The 15248-nt window shown below is 42.7% G+C and overlaps 2 protein-coding genes across 2 annotated transcripts; both read left to right on the top strand.

Annotated features, from left to right (window-relative positions):
- Nucleotides 1-6: 6 nt before the first annotated feature.
- Nucleotides 7-2925, top strand: med20 (mediator complex subunit 20). The gene is made up of 4 exons (XM_033627421.2): nucleotides 7-108; nucleotides 409-551; nucleotides 2162-2415; nucleotides 2500-2925. The coding sequence occupies exons 1-4, from the start codon at nucleotides 95-97 to the stop codon at nucleotides 2719-2721; spliced, it is 633 nt and encodes a 210-aa protein (XP_033483312.1). The 5' UTR covers nucleotides 7-94; the 3' UTR covers nucleotides 2722-2925.
- Nucleotides 2926-4056: 1131 nt separating this feature from the next.
- On the top strand, nucleotides 4057-13104 carry usp49 (ubiquitin specific peptidase 49). Its single transcript, XM_033627759.2, has 7 exons — nucleotides 4057-4335; nucleotides 6895-7017; nucleotides 7128-8608; nucleotides 8955-9162; nucleotides 9831-9939; nucleotides 11161-11366; nucleotides 11444-13104. The coding sequence occupies exons 3-7, from the start codon at nucleotides 7193-7195 to the stop codon at nucleotides 11545-11547; spliced, it is 2043 nt and encodes a 680-aa protein (XP_033483650.1). The 5' UTR covers nucleotides 4057-4335; nucleotides 6895-7017; nucleotides 7128-7192; the 3' UTR covers nucleotides 11548-13104.
- Nucleotides 13105-15248: the final 2144 nt, after the last annotated feature.

Below are 15248 nucleotides of genomic sequence, written 5' to 3'. Positions count from 1 at the left end.
TTAAATATTCTACTTTAACTTTACCGGAAGTCTCACTTTCCACCCGGAAGTAGTCAACCGAAAGCCGAGAAAAACAATTGGAGGCAAAATATCAATGGGGGTCACTTGGTGAGATGATTACTTTATGGTTTTAGCTATATCTAGAATTTTTGTGTAGTTTGTAACGTTATTATTATAATTTGTATATATATCCGTCTTCAGTATCTCGCCTCAGACATCGCAGATATATTTTGTTACTAAGCAGCGCTCCATCACTCTCATTCACGCGATGCTTTGCAAAATAGTGAGTAGTTACCACCTTACATATACATGACAGTTAAAAAGCAGGTTTTACTCGGCTTCTCCGTCTTGTCTTACAGATTATGCTGGTGATTGCTAACGTGATGTGGTGCTTTGTTTTTCCCGCAGTGTGTGCCAGGTGCCTGTGGCGGAGGGGAAGAGTGTGCAGCAGACAGTGGATATCCTGCACAAGAAGCTGGAGCAGCTGGGTGCTGTGAAGCAGGGCAGCTTCTGTGTAGACTGCGAGACATATCATGCAACAAATGTCAGCGGTAATATTGAATTCTCTTCCCTTTTTGGAGCATCATATTTAGCCTAATAGTTCTGATAGAGTGTCTAAGAACATTAGACCCTCATCATAGGATGGATAGGAGATACTCCTGCAGTTTGGTTTTGCACTTCAATAAAGTCCAAGCAGCTTAGGCAAGGGCATCCTGACTTTCAGTCCATGACATTGCTCCAAAATACCTTAATCCTACATTTCTCATAATGCCACTCAGTTGCGACATTCTTTAAACCAGTGGTTCCCAACTGATGGGTCGTGGTCCAAAAGTGGATTGCAGGTCCATTCTGAATGGACCGCAAGTGACTTGCAAACATGTCAATTTAGTAAAAAACACACTTTATTTTGAAGTACAGTGAATTTCCACTACAGAGCTTTTATTTGAAGCGCTGTTTCCAGCTGTAGAGTGAGTGACTGACGGACTCCTACTCAACAGAGACAGCACACTAGTTCAACAATATGGCCAAATGGAAGCGAGGCGCTGTATCAAACTATGTGGACCTTGAACTTATGACGGAAGGAAAAATCTGGACCAGTTGGGAACTAATGCTTTAGATCCTCCTGGTGTGATAAAGTCTTACATCTTTCAAAGTCCATGTTGTCATTTTGTAATTCAGGGTTTGCATTACAACATCTCTCTCACGCCCAAGCATAATTGACCTTGAGGACATCATCAGGGTTATTTTTCCTCAAAGAAGCCCCCTCCAGAGCCACAGAGGATGATACAAATGTTTAAATTAGATAGAGTGCTAATATAACACCAAAGGGAAATACTCCTGTGAACATCCTGCATTCAAGAGTTTAACATTGACAACATATATTTGTAAGAAATGGTAAAAGAATGTTTTTCACTGTATTATATTTTAGGCATATATTAGTATAACAAGTATTAACATGCACTTTGACAGCTTTGGACTGCTTTGAACGGCAACAGTTCATCATATTTTTAGTTTAGTTAGTTGCAGGGTACAAAATTTAGCACCATCTACCAGCCAAATGCTGGCAAATATGCATGTGGCTTGTAGATTTCCCTCACTCACCAGCCCCCCCAAAAACAATTGTTATCTATTGAGTGGTTGGTAAAATTTAAACATTCACTAGCCTTTTGGCCTGTGGACAGAAAGGTTAATTTTGCACTCCGATTTTGTATTTTTTGCATGGAAAGCATTATCCTGTAAGCAACTGCTCTGATTAAGGGGGTGATCACACAGAAATGAGACGCTAGAGACGCGGACGCTTCAAAGATGCTTGAAACGCTGGAAGCGCTTATTCAATGCACGCGCGTCTAAAAAGAAGCATCTACAAAAACGCGCGTCTAAAAAGACGCTGGAAAAACAGCCGTCTAAAAAGACGCTTGAACGCCGGTCAGACGCGCCGTATCATAGGAAAACAATGGTTTTACTGGCGTTGCGTTTCTAGCGTTTCATCTCGGTGTGATCGAACAGATAAATGTGATGGAACAAAAAATACAAATTACAACATGTACAAATTATATTATAAAGTATCTAGTAAGTATTTAGTTAAGCGTCAATACTTCAAGACTGTGCATAAGAGCAGTACTTGAATAAACGTCCTTACTTGATATTTCATCTGTTACAGGTCAGCCCTCCAAGCTCTTATATGTGATGCACAACTCTGAAACACCGCTGAGCTGCATGGCTCTGTTTGAAGGCGGACCCTGCCTGATAGCCGACGCAAACTTTGACGTTCTCATGGTGAAGCTAAAGAGTCACTTCCAAAATGCCAAGGGCCACAAGGTGGAGTGTCGTGGTTCTAGATATCGTTACTGTGACTTCTTGATAAAAGTTGGTACTGTGACGATGAGCTCCAGTGCCAGAGGGATATCAGTGGAGGTATGTAGTTAAATGAATATTGTCAGAGTGGAAACATGACTGTGTCCCACTGTGACTGCTTTAACACTTTGTGTACCTCCTCAGGTGGAGTACTGTCCCTGTGTGGTTCCAGGGGACTGCTGGAATCTCATCAAGGAGTTCATGCAGTCCTTCCTTGGCCCCAGCGTCCCTGAACTGCCGTCTGTGTTTGCTGCCAAGCCTGAAGGACTCTTTGCTCCATCAGACTGCGTTGACACCATGACTCAGTACCTGGAGTTGTTCAACAAACTCCGTAAACTGCAAATCCCAGGAAGTAACGTGCGTTGAGTTGTCAGTGGCAATGGGAAGAACTATTTTGTTTATGTTTGTGTTGTTGTTGCTTTACTTCTGGTCCTATGGAGCAGCATGTTATCCTGGCATTTTTCAAAGCCTGTGTTTTTTTTATTCCCATTTGTGGAGCCTCCACATTGCATTACACCTCACTATTTGATGAAAGAATTTTGAATTAAAGAGACTTAATGGAGAACATAAGCTGTGATTTTCCTTTTAAAATCATACACACATACTTCAAATGTCCTCTTGATGGGGTTGTAACCTCCTCTGGAGAGACATCTTTAGCTGGTGACTAAAGGCCTTTGTTTAATTAGTAAATGGAAGTTTTAAACAGAAGAGCTGTATTGAAGTACGCACAAGGACATCTCTTGTGTGCCTCTGCGGTGACCTGCACATCTCAATCCCCCTATGGTGTACATTCAATCGACTTTTTCATGGGAGAGATTTTGATTTCTAAGTTTATTAAAGTGCAGGTAACATGAATGACTCAGGTCTCTGTTCAGGTTAAATTGCCTCTTAAGCCATACTAGTGAGCAGCATGCACAATACAGAGGTGTTGCTAATAACTTTAACAGGGGCTCTGCTCTATTCAAGTGTCCCGCTGAACTATGACAACAGCTAAATGGAATTAAATGTGAATTTTATTATTCATTCCAGAGCTTTTCCTGCTGTGACATGTCAAAATGTGTCCGTGAAAAAGAAAGAGTAAGATGTCAATGAAGTCAAGTTTGTGAATGCACATGTAGTTTTAGAAATTGAAGAGAGTTTAAAATGCTGTTTTTATTCTTACACATCAATAATAAGACTTACAGCAAAGTATGTTTACATTGTCTTACTGCTACTGCAACTGAAGGATGTAAATATTTCCTCAGCCTCTGGTGCTTGACAGTTTAAAATGTCCTGTCCTGAGGATTAGCAGGAAAGAAAGTATTATTAATTTAAAATATCTGTGCAGAAACACACACAAGATGACTTGTATGATGTGTCTACAAAGTAGTGAATAATGCATCTGAAAGTTTCATGTCACACATACTGTCAGAATGAGTCATCAAGTAAAAACTACAATAAATGGTGGTAATCTGAGGGCTTTACACACCCAGTGCATATTTTTCCAAACAGCAGCCTGGTGCTGGATTACTACTTGGCACCGGTTTCACCCTGTGTGAACTCAAATCACAATTATTTGCAGCCATAGAGGCCCCAAGTCTGGATTTTGAAGTCCAACCCCAGCTCCAGCTAATACTGTGCTTTAAAGCTACACATCCCCTCATGCATTTTATCAGATTACCACGAACCAGCTGACACATGGTGAACACGGGGCTTTCGGGGACATTGGGGTCAGGGGCTCCGGGTGCAGTTGTCCTCTGTGCCCGGTGTGCGGTCTAGCCTCGGTTATTGTTCCATGTGGCCTCGGTGGGTGGACGGACGGACGGTCCATCCTGCTGCCTGTTGTTCAGCCGCTCCGCCAATGAGAGCCGGGCTGCCGCTCAGCCCCGGTCCAATGAGAGCAGCAGGGTCTGGGCTCGGATCGAGAGTTGGGTTGTTCAATCTGTGAGAGGAGGACAACAACCAGCTCTGAGTGTACCGGATGGATGGATGTTGGCGATGGTAACGTTACCCAGCTTTTCCGTTATCAGATATTACAAATGTAGTAACGAGCGCAGATGAGGCCCCGGCGTTAACGCGCGCTCCGTTAACCGGCTTTCTGTGATGAAAGTCACCGGGGAGTTTTTAAACCGTTAGCGGCGCAGTTCGCTAGCGAGCTAAGCCGTGCGGTGTTAAGACTTAGTTAACGTTAGCGACCAACAACAACCGTTGGGTTAACTTCGATTGTCCTCGGGAAACGCGTTAGCCGCGAAGCTAACGGCAGCCACCGTGGCAAGCTAATATCATAAATGTTAGCCACTTGGTGCCAAGCGAATTATATGTGTTTAACAAAGTATATTATTAGGTAAGACAGCGAAAGGCTAGGCACCGCTAAGCCCGAGCGGAGCCGCCGTAGCTAGCGGTTAGCGGTGTTAGCTAACTTATGGCTCGCGGAGCTGCCTCAGAGCAACAAAGTTGGTGGATGTTCCTGGAGAGTGGCTCTCTGACTGCTCTTTGTTCTGGCTGAACATGGTGATGGTGGGGTAGCTTAGCATGGCGTGAAGAGCCAGCCAGTCTGGTCCGGGCGACAGGCTTTAAAACACGGACACATAACGACACAGATGGGTTATTGTAACATTTGTGAATATCAGCGGCTCATGCGTTAATAGACACTTGAATAGCACAGCGGCAATAGCACAACACAACATAGCAGGATTTGGGTATGCAGCCGACGAGAAACCAGTTGCACCGGCTTGCAAGTTAACGGTGCCTTTTCGTGCAGATTGTAGTTTTAAAAGTAGTGCATGATTTACACAAAGAGAAAAGCAGAAAGGATGGTGTCGCACAGCGCTGGTTCCGGTGAGGTAGACAATTACATGGATTAACCACATAATTAAATGGACAGACAGCCATTCTCCTTCATGTCAACATCTGTGCCTGTAGGTCTCACAGTTTAAAAGCTTTATATATTGTATCTATGGGAATAGGCACCATTTATTATGTTGTAGTGAGAGGGGCACATTTTAATGAACATTAGACTGAATCATTACTAGCACATGTATAACAATGACATAACAAATATACTGTATTTTCCACATAAAATCTGCACTCTGTTTTATTTCAATGTCAAAGGTTGTCAGTGATCCATACTGTTTATCCAAGGTACTGTCAGGTCAAGTTTACTTATCTAGCCTGATTTACATACACTGGCTCAATGGGCATTACAGGCCCACAATGTAATTACTAAACTACCCAGCACAGGCTCACTGTGGCGTGAAGAAAAAAACCTCTTTTAAAAAAAATCACACAAGAAAGGGAAGGTAGCGTATGATTTGTCTGTGCCAAGTCTCGCATTCATCAAGTGGCTTTTACACACAGTGTTTATCCTTTTTTACATATTACCGCAAAATCACAGTCAAACTGTGACATCCCAAGTTTGCAGTCAGTTCTCAGGATCTGGTACATTTTAAAATTAATTGTAACGATTATTAAATGTTTGCAAACAGGACATTTTCAAAACCTTTCGTTCACATTAGAAACCCCATGTTTTCACTGCCGTAAAGGATCTAATATTATCTCAAACTAACGGATCCTTTAAAAGTCCAGTGTGTAAGATTAATGCCAGGTTCACACTACACCATATCAGCCTGATTATAGCCCAGTAGCCTAGTCCAACAGCATTGGACGATGTCGGCTGAACGACAATGAGTGTTGTACGCGATAATCCATCGTTACATCACATGTAGTGTGTCCTAGTAGATGACAACAAATGCTGTGTCTGGGACAGAAAGTCTAGCATGTTTGATTTTCTTTATATCGTTCACCACTTCTGTGGTCACAGCAGTCACTTTAGGAACACAGCTATCTGAGTAAAAAGGCAAAAAAAAATAATGGCATTTTACAGCAGAGGCACTTGAGCAACCTGCTGAGTACTGCCATTAGCGTCAAGCGAGCACACGTCATCCAGGTTACGGCATGATTTTATGACCCCACAACCACCTAATTTGACATAGTGACTGAACATAAAAATGTTGTGTAGTGTGAAACCGGCATACGAGTGAAATATCAGCAAAAATTGAATATAATATAGGGTTTTCTTTTGTGTATAATCACCTGTCTTTTATTACCTTAGAATGAGTCATTTATGTCTACATGTGGGGCAGGTCTCTTCCACAGTGTTCACCATGTCGTTTCTATCTACAGTAGCCCAGAATGGACAAACCTAACACTGGCTCTAGATAGGGCCTGTAGCTTTTTTGCACATGGGGAAAGTTTTAGTTGGGTGCAGTCTGCAACCTCAGCCCCTAGATGCCACTAAATTCCATAAACTAGACCTTTAAAGTGTTTGAATACTTCTTAAATGCTGGGTATTGTTGAGGTGGAGAGAGTTCGTTTTGTGGTGACCAAACCTCATAGGAAATGTCTTGTGTGTAAATTGTTAGTTTGTAGTTATTGATGTTCCTAGTTTTGGTCTCGCTATTTCATTAAAATTTGTTAGAGATAAGATGCAGCTTTGATTTAATTAATCAGAGTCTTGATGCAACTACACACTATTAATTTGATTTCATCCCTGTTTCTCAGAGTGTTTCTGTCGGTGACAGTGGTGATGGTGGACATGGGTGATCAAGCCGAACGTTGCCGTTGAGTTCTCTGCAGATGTTGTGATGTATTGTCTCAAACCTGATAAAGCAAACTGCTTTCATAGTGAGTAAACCTTTTCAATTTATGTCATTTTTCTGTACAGTACAGTCTGTGTGTGCACATTAATTATATTATTTCTAATCTCACTTTTTTTTCTGTGAATCTCACCTCAGAATGAGTTGCTGCTTGGTTACAGGACGTGTGTCCTATCACTGAGGCCACATGTGTATGGGGAGAGATGGATCGCTGTAAGCACGTGGGACGCCTTCGTCTGGGCCACGACCATTCCATCCTCAATCCACAAAAATGGCACTGTGTGGACTGCAGCACCACCGATTCGGTGTGGGCCTGCCTCAAGTGCTCCCATGTGGCCTGTGGACGTTTCATGGAGGAGCACTCACTCAAACACTTTCAGGAGTCACACCACCCACTGGCTATGGAGGTGCGTGAGCTGGATGTCTTCTGTTTTGCCTGTGGAGACTATGTACTCAATGATAACGCAGAGGGAGACCTCAAACTCCTCAGAGGGGCGCTCTCTACCGTTCGCAGCCCAGGTAGACGCTCACTACGCTCCTCGACTGGGGGGGACTGCGCTCCCTGGGTTGGGGAAGGTGGGCCACAGCCTGCCATGCAGCTGGCCTTGCGTCACAGGAGGAAAGCACTTCTTGGGAAGATGCTTCGGACGTGGATGGGTAAACATCAGGAGCTGCAGACTGAGCGTAAAGAGAAACTTGAGGAAGCTAGAAGACAAAAGAAAGAGGTTAAAAGGAGACTAATGGAAGAGCTTGGCAACGTCCCTCCCAGAAAGAGTGCTAGGCTTCTCACTCAGGCGCCACGTTCAACCATCACACTCATTCCTCGCAAATTTCGCGACCCTCCAGAACGCCTACCTCCTCCTCCACCTCCTCCCAAGAAGCCTTCCCTTCTAACCCTGTCCCGTAAGGCTCCTCAGAATGGCAGAGCTGCCAAACTGAGGAGGTACTACTCCACACACGCGGTAACCCGCCGGAGACTGGCTCCAGGTGTCACTGGTCTGCGCAATTTGGGGAACACGTGCTACATGAACTCTATATTGCAAGTGCTGAGCCACCTGCAGAAATTCAGGGAGTGTTTTCTCACTTTGGACCTGTGTGAGACTGAGGAGCTGCTGGCCAAGACCAATCACTCCCAGGGGGTGAAGGGTGTGACAGGAGGTGTAGTCAGCAGTGGGAACACAGCACTGTCAGGATGCCCTCTTGGACGCATGGGGAAGGCGGGCAGTTGGAATTTGCCCATGGGTAAAAAAGAAAGTGCCCCGCCTGCCCCACAGGCTTCAGAGTTGGTCCAGCCCAAGGAGCCTCGCTGCTCCACCCGCCAGCAGATGTCTCTTTGCCATGAGTTACATACACTTTTCAGGGTCATGTGGTCAGGCCGGTGGTCTTTAGTGTCTCCATTCGCCATGCTGCACTCCGTGTGGAACCTCATCCCAGCTTTTCGTGGGTACGACCAGCAGGACGCCCAGGAGTTCTTGTGTGAGCTGCTGGACAAGGTGCAGCAGGAGCTGGACACAGAGGGGTCCAAACGCAGGATAGTTATCCCCATCACAAAGAGGAAACTGTCCAAGCAAGTGCTAAAGGTTCTCAACACCATATTTCATGGGCAGCTACTCAGCCAGGTGAGACATCAGATATAAGCTCATATAAACACTTCATAATATGATTACTGTGTCCCAAACCTGCCTTTAAACTCTTAACAGTGAAAGAGTGAGGGCAAAAAAGTGTTCCTTTGTGATATATTTGCTAATAATATTAATTAATTCTTTCCCTAAAACAATGATCAACACTTTGATTTTTTAAGACACTCTAATACTCAGATATTTTGTGATGTTTTATCTCAATGTGTTTTTTTAGAGATTCATTTAATGTCTAAAATTAAGACTTGGTGTCATCAATAGACATCACAAATTCTTACCACTGGAGTCCTCACCTCTTCTTCTCTCCTCACTGTGTGTGTTTTTTTAGGTGACGTGTCTGTCCTGTAAGCACAAGTCTAACACAGTTGAGCCGTTCTGGGATTTGTCTTTGGAGTTTCCAGAGCGATACCACAGCATAGAAAAAGGCTCAGGCTCCACAGCTTACCAGCGCAGCTGCACCCTCACTGAGATGCTGTCCAAGTTTACGGAAATGGAGGCTCTCGAAGGCAGCATTTACGCCTGCAACCACTGCAACAGTGAGTGTAATGTTTCATACCATTCAAAGCAAAGGCAGCAGGTTAAAAAAAAACCTACAGCTTGAGTTGGGTAATTAGACAATTTAACATAATTTAATGCATGTAGCATTTGATTTTAAAACCTGATTCTTAAGCTTTGCATACCAATTGAACAAAATCCATGTCTGACAAGCAGCTTTGTTAATAATGCTCTGTTACACATACTTGTGCAAATAAAATTCCATCACAAAAGGAAATTGGAAATTGGACTGCAGAGGACACTGGAGCCTGGAGAAATTTAGTTTGAATGGCATGTATTTAAATAAAAAACTTTGATGTAAATGAGTAAATGCACAAAATAGTTTTCATAGTTGAAAATGAATTCAGTTTTGATTGACAGGCAGCGCCATCAGCAGTGTGCCAGCACACGCTCTCGTGACCAAGTGACCGAGGACAATGACTCACTGATGGAGTGAGGAGTGTTAGCTCACTGTTGACAGGAGGCTGTGACTTTACAACTAGGAAAGCAGCCCTTCAGGAAGCTACACAGAATGTTTATCTGTTTGTAAAGCCTGTTAATAGTAAGCAAGTGTGGCACCTCTGCACTAAAACAAAGCCTCATGTCAGTGATGTGAATTTGAACTGATTTGCAGATTCATTAACCAGCTCCTTGTTTCATGCTTTGTCAGAAAGAAGACGGAAATCATCCCACAAACCCTTAGTTCTGTCAGAGGCACGTAAGCAGCTTCAGATCTACCGTTTACCTCAGGTTCTACGGCTGCACCTCAAACGCTTCAGGCAAGTTTCTCTACAGACTGATTTTCTTATCAGGTTTACTGCAAATCCAATAACTTAAAAACAGTTTGAGGGACCCAGACTTGTTTGTTGTTTTTTTGTAGCTGAAATCAGAGTGTTTGAGTACAAGAGCATTTATGTTCATCATAATGTTTGTAAGGTCGTGTTTACACCTGGTACTAACGTGTCCTGGGTGATCAGATCACAACTGCACAGCTCTAAGTACAATGGTGAATGCACCCAGTGTGTTCTCAATGCGTCTTGAAATCCAGTTGCTCAGACCATTCAGAAGTGGTCGGGGCCACATATGGCCACAGTCTTTCAGCAGTGTGAACGCTAATGTGTCCTGGGCCACATTGAACGACTGCCATCTCAGCGGACATCCTTGCTTATCTGAAGCTCCGCTGTTAGACACAGAGCTGCAGGAACGTCTCTGGAGTCACTTTCCTCCCGGCGAACGGTTAGTCAGCATGAGCTAATACAACAGCAGCTGTTAAACAGTCCCAACAAACTCCCGCCATCACCAATACGGCTCAGCTCTGTTGTTAAACCCGTTAATAGCAGTTATGTAACATTAGTTGTGTGATGTTAACAGTTAGCCCTGTTACTGTGTGTGTGCGGCCGTTGGATGGAGCTGACCCTCCTGCAACTCCTGGCGGCTCTTGTCTAATGTTCATGATAAATGGAGAGAATGAGAGCAGGACAAGGACAGGCTGCAAATCAATATGCTGCATGCTGCAGAGTTTACTCATTCATTCAATCATTTTCGTAGCCGCTTGTGCTGTTAGGGGTCACGGGGGGCTGGAGCCTATCCCAGCTGACATTGGGCGAGAGGCAGGGTACACCCTGGACAGGTCACCAGACTATCACAGGGCTGACACACAGAGACAGTCACACTCACATTCACACCTATGGTCAATTTAGAGTCACCAATTAACTTGCATGTCTTTGGACTGTGGGAGGAAGCCAGAGCACCCAGAGGAAACCCAGGCTGACACTGGGAGAACATGCAAACTCTGCACAGAAAGCGCACACGATTTTTGGCTTTTGTCTGTACGTACATCTTTAGTGTGGAGCCTAAGCATTGTTGTATAAATGAAACCCCAGGTGTCAACAGACAGACTTAGAGTAGTCCACATGTGATCGCATCACGCAAGACGCATGTTAATACCATGAACATGCTCCTAGTCCTTGTGAGGCTAACTTGTCCCTGTTGTACGGCAGATGGTCGGGGCGGAACCATAGGGAGAAAATCGGCGTCCATGTGGCCTTTGACCAGATTCTGAACATCAAACCATACTGCTGCACAGGCTCAGGTCACTCTGTCCACAGAGGAGGCTACACCTACGATCTGTCTGCTGTTGTTATGCATCATGGTAAAGGCTTTGGCTCAGGGCACTACACCGCATACTGCTACAATACAGAAGGAGGTGAGGACGCCGATCAATTCAGATCAATCTGTGACGTCCTGTTGTTTGTTCGTTAACCTTTGTCTTTGCATCCTCAGGTTTCTGGGTCCACTGTAATGACTCTGAGATGAAGGTTTGCAGCGTGGAGGAAGTGTGCAACACTCAGGCCTATATTCTCTTCTATACCCAGAGGTCTGCCTAGGTACCTCTCGCTGTGATGTCGACCTGTATGTGGCAACTAACGGCTGCATTTATGAAAACGTTCTCTAATGTTTTCCCAGATGTCATTAAAACAATCAGTTTGAAATGATTTACTAAAAAAAGATGGCAACGGGGGCAGTAGGACAGCCACAATCATGAGTCGAGGTGAAAATTTTAGCAGCATAATCCAGATGAGAGGGACGATAATGAAGGTACACACACTGTAATGTTGCCAAGGTAAATTTAAAGAAAATAATTTTGATTAAAGTGTTGTGACGGATGGATTTGGATTATGTTTGATTTCACAAAAAGAAAAACCTTTTCATAAATGACGCCACGGGTTTCTCAGCCTGTGGGACCAGCATATCGGTTAATGGCCTGAAGACTGTGGGAGCAGGTCCGCCTCCGTCCTGCTGAACACCAAGATGTGTGTCCGTGTTTTTAAAAACAATCAGGCTCATGTCTGTTGAGTCTGGAACCAACCAGGCGCTCTCCTGAAACAGCATTTTACATTCAAAGGCGACACGGAGTCTGGATTTTAGAGCACTTTTATCACATTAATGTTGTTAATGTGCATCTTATATATGACTGTACATCTGATTGGCAGTGCACTGCATATTATAAGAGGTACATCTTCCAACATCATTGTGTAGTTCCACTTGAATGAAATGAATCCAGCGACTGAAGTCCAGACTCTGTGTCGCCTCCTGTTCAGCTTTTTTGATTATTGTGAAATGTCAGTTACGGAAACTTTTAATACTCATCCCTGTGTCGTTTGTACGTCATCATGTCCTCTCCTCAACTGTACTGCTGTGACTGGATACTGTGTCTTAGGCTCGAGGCTCGGGGCATCCGGCCTGCGCTCTCAGTGAACAGGAATAGTTTTTGTTTTAATTTCTTTTGTAGTCATTCTATGTTTCACTTTCACGAAAACACTTGATCGACGATGAGTGACGGAAAGCTGCACTTTTGAGGAGGGGCTAATATTGTTGGTCCTATCTGTGTGATTGTTCATCTTTTAGCTCCTGTATCTTGTTTAAATGGCAGCTCCCCCTGTGGTGTAACGGTTAGAGTAGTCTGAGCCCGGGTCGGAGACACTGCGCCTGTGATTTACTTACAGGAGATGGAAAGTGAGTGAAAGGGCAGACTGCGATACAGAAGAATGTGTTGGGGTACCCATTTTGAGTTGAGCACCTGAAAGCAATATATTGTACATCTTGCATCTTGACAGGAAATTGAGATAAAATCAGGAATTCTTCTGCTTGTTATACAACGTTTTTTTCTACTCTGCTGTTTCTATCAAGGTCTTTAGAATTTGCTAGGTAATCAAGAAAAACTTGTGTTTGATACGAGTCGAACGCAAGATACATTTGTGAACTCTATGTAAAAGTTGGAACAATCTAATGACGATGAATGTCTTACTTTTTAGTGGTCAGGTGTGGCCATGCCACCAGCTCTGATCCCCTTGAGTTCTGTCTTGTACTGTAAGAATACCTGTCATAAATGTAATGGTCATATGGGTTTTGCCTGACGGTAATTATTAAAAAGACAAAACAAATTTGAAACGTTTCTTTTGTTGTATTCATTTTAGAGTGAAAAGTAGAGCAGTGGTTACCAACTGGTGGGTTGAGGGTCCACTTTGAATGGACCGCAAATGACTCGCAAACATGTTAAGTTTGTAAAAAAAAAAACCAAACACACTTTATTTTTAACATTGTGATTTGGTCTATATCTTAGAATTATACAAAACTAGGGGTTCAGGGGTCCTCTGCCAGAAAATTTTGAGCACCAAACATGTAATTTCCTGCATTCTGGTGATTTTTTTGATGCACCATTTTGTGCCTTTTAATGCATCAATTTATGGTATAAATGTCTTTGATTGATTTATTTTATTTTTATTTTTTAAATCAAAGTAAAAGCCCTCAGCTACTTTCATGTTTTTATCAAGGGGGGACAAATGCACACGTTCTAAATCTTGAGGGGAATATCCCCCCTGTGCCCCCCCTGAAATCTACACCTGTGTATGTAGCTTCAACTAGTCATCATAGTGCCTGCAATATCTATGTTACCAACCTTACAGGAGCATACAAAGGTGTTCTCAGTGTACATTAAGTCAGGGGAAATGGTCACAAATTTAGCATCGCAACAGAAACAGGCACAGTAAAGTAGAGCTGAAGTAATCCACAGGATTAGCAGATGGATACGCAGTTGAACTGAAACACTAATTCTGCTCCTCTAATGCTTTCTTTAAGACTTGAAACCGAGAATAAATGTAATCTGGTCCAGACAAAGATGCAACTGATGAGAGGGTATTAAATGTAAATAATCTCTGAGGACGATTTATCTTCTCAGCAGTGAACTTGCCCCCTATCCTTTTATTTTAATTCACGTACCATGAGGTTTTTTTTTCTTTACCCATTTTTTTTTTTTTTTACAAACGTCCTGAATGCATTTGATTGAAATCATATACACTAAAAATCTGGGAAGTGGAACATAAACCACAAGGATTTGTTTGAAGGATTTTATTAATTACTTGGTCGATGAGCTGCGAGACTGCTACTGTCTTTAGAGCAGGTCTGTGTAACTTTTGAGAGAAGAAATAACACTTTCTCATACGAATGAGGAGTGTCTTCATAAGCAATAAAATCTTATGGAGGCTAATGTTAGCAAACTTAAAGTAAATATTGCTGCACAACATAAAGTCACTGATTTTATGACTCTTCTCTGCTACTGTTCAAATACGGTAGCATTTAGCTAAACACCGATTTGAAGATTAACATTTAGCTTTATGGTTATATCAGCTGGACCTACATAAAGCATTATTTATTTCTGTTTTAAAGAGCACCGGCTGAACTGCTGATCACACTAAAGTCAGCTGTTATGCAGTTTCATGTTGATATAATTACTTAGCATACTTACTAACTTAACAACATCACTGTCTAATGGTAATACTTTTTATCCAATGACTTTATTTATGGTAAATAAATCATTTACTAATGCTTCATAGAGCAGCAATAAGAGTGAAAACTCATTTTGGGTTTCCAGGTAATGAAAAATCCCCTTGGTATTAATCCTCTCTATCAGGTAATGATACAGTAATAGATGTTGGTAATCCATTAATAAATGCTCGATAAGTTGTTATTAAATAGATTTTTTGGTAAAAAAAAAAAACCCTTTTTAAACAAAAAAAAAACAAAAACAAAAAAAAAAGCATGGCTACACTGTCCAAACAGTCAAGGGAATTTTTCACAAATTGGCAACTCAAAAGTTGCTATTAGTAATGGTTTAAAACAGAATTATATAGTTTTAGAAAACATTTTATTAACTATTAATAAAACTATTAGTTACAAACAGGGGCGTCAGAGTCGGAGGAGAGTGGGACTGATTGCTAAGGGCCACAGTGGGAGGGGGGGCCTCAAAAAGCCAAGAATTAAAAGTTAAGTGTTTTTGCAGTTTTTATTTGTTAGTAATTAGTGCCATACCTTTAGTGCCTAATTAAAATGGGATGAAGAGATCAGTTGAAAGACTGGGTGAATAGTGGAAGTGCTCAAAGGCCCCTCTCACCACCCCTTAAGAAAATGGTTTGGTCCGCCCCTGCACTAGAATACATTTTTAAGGGTGCTTTCAGACCTAGAGTTGTCTTGCTTAGGTCTGAATAAGGGGCTAATTTTGTTACAAGGCTGCATAATTGCCTTGAGTTGG

Source organism: Epinephelus lanceolatus, chromosome 1 (genome assembly GCF_041903045.1).
Source record: "Epinephelus lanceolatus isolate andai-2023 chromosome 1, ASM4190304v1, whole genome shotgun sequence".
In the NCBI taxonomy this organism is placed as follows: Eukaryota; Metazoa; Chordata; class Actinopteri; order Perciformes; family Serranidae; genus Epinephelus; species Epinephelus lanceolatus.
Note: the sequence above shows the minus strand (reverse complement) of the source record. Positions and strands in the feature narration are given on the sequence as shown.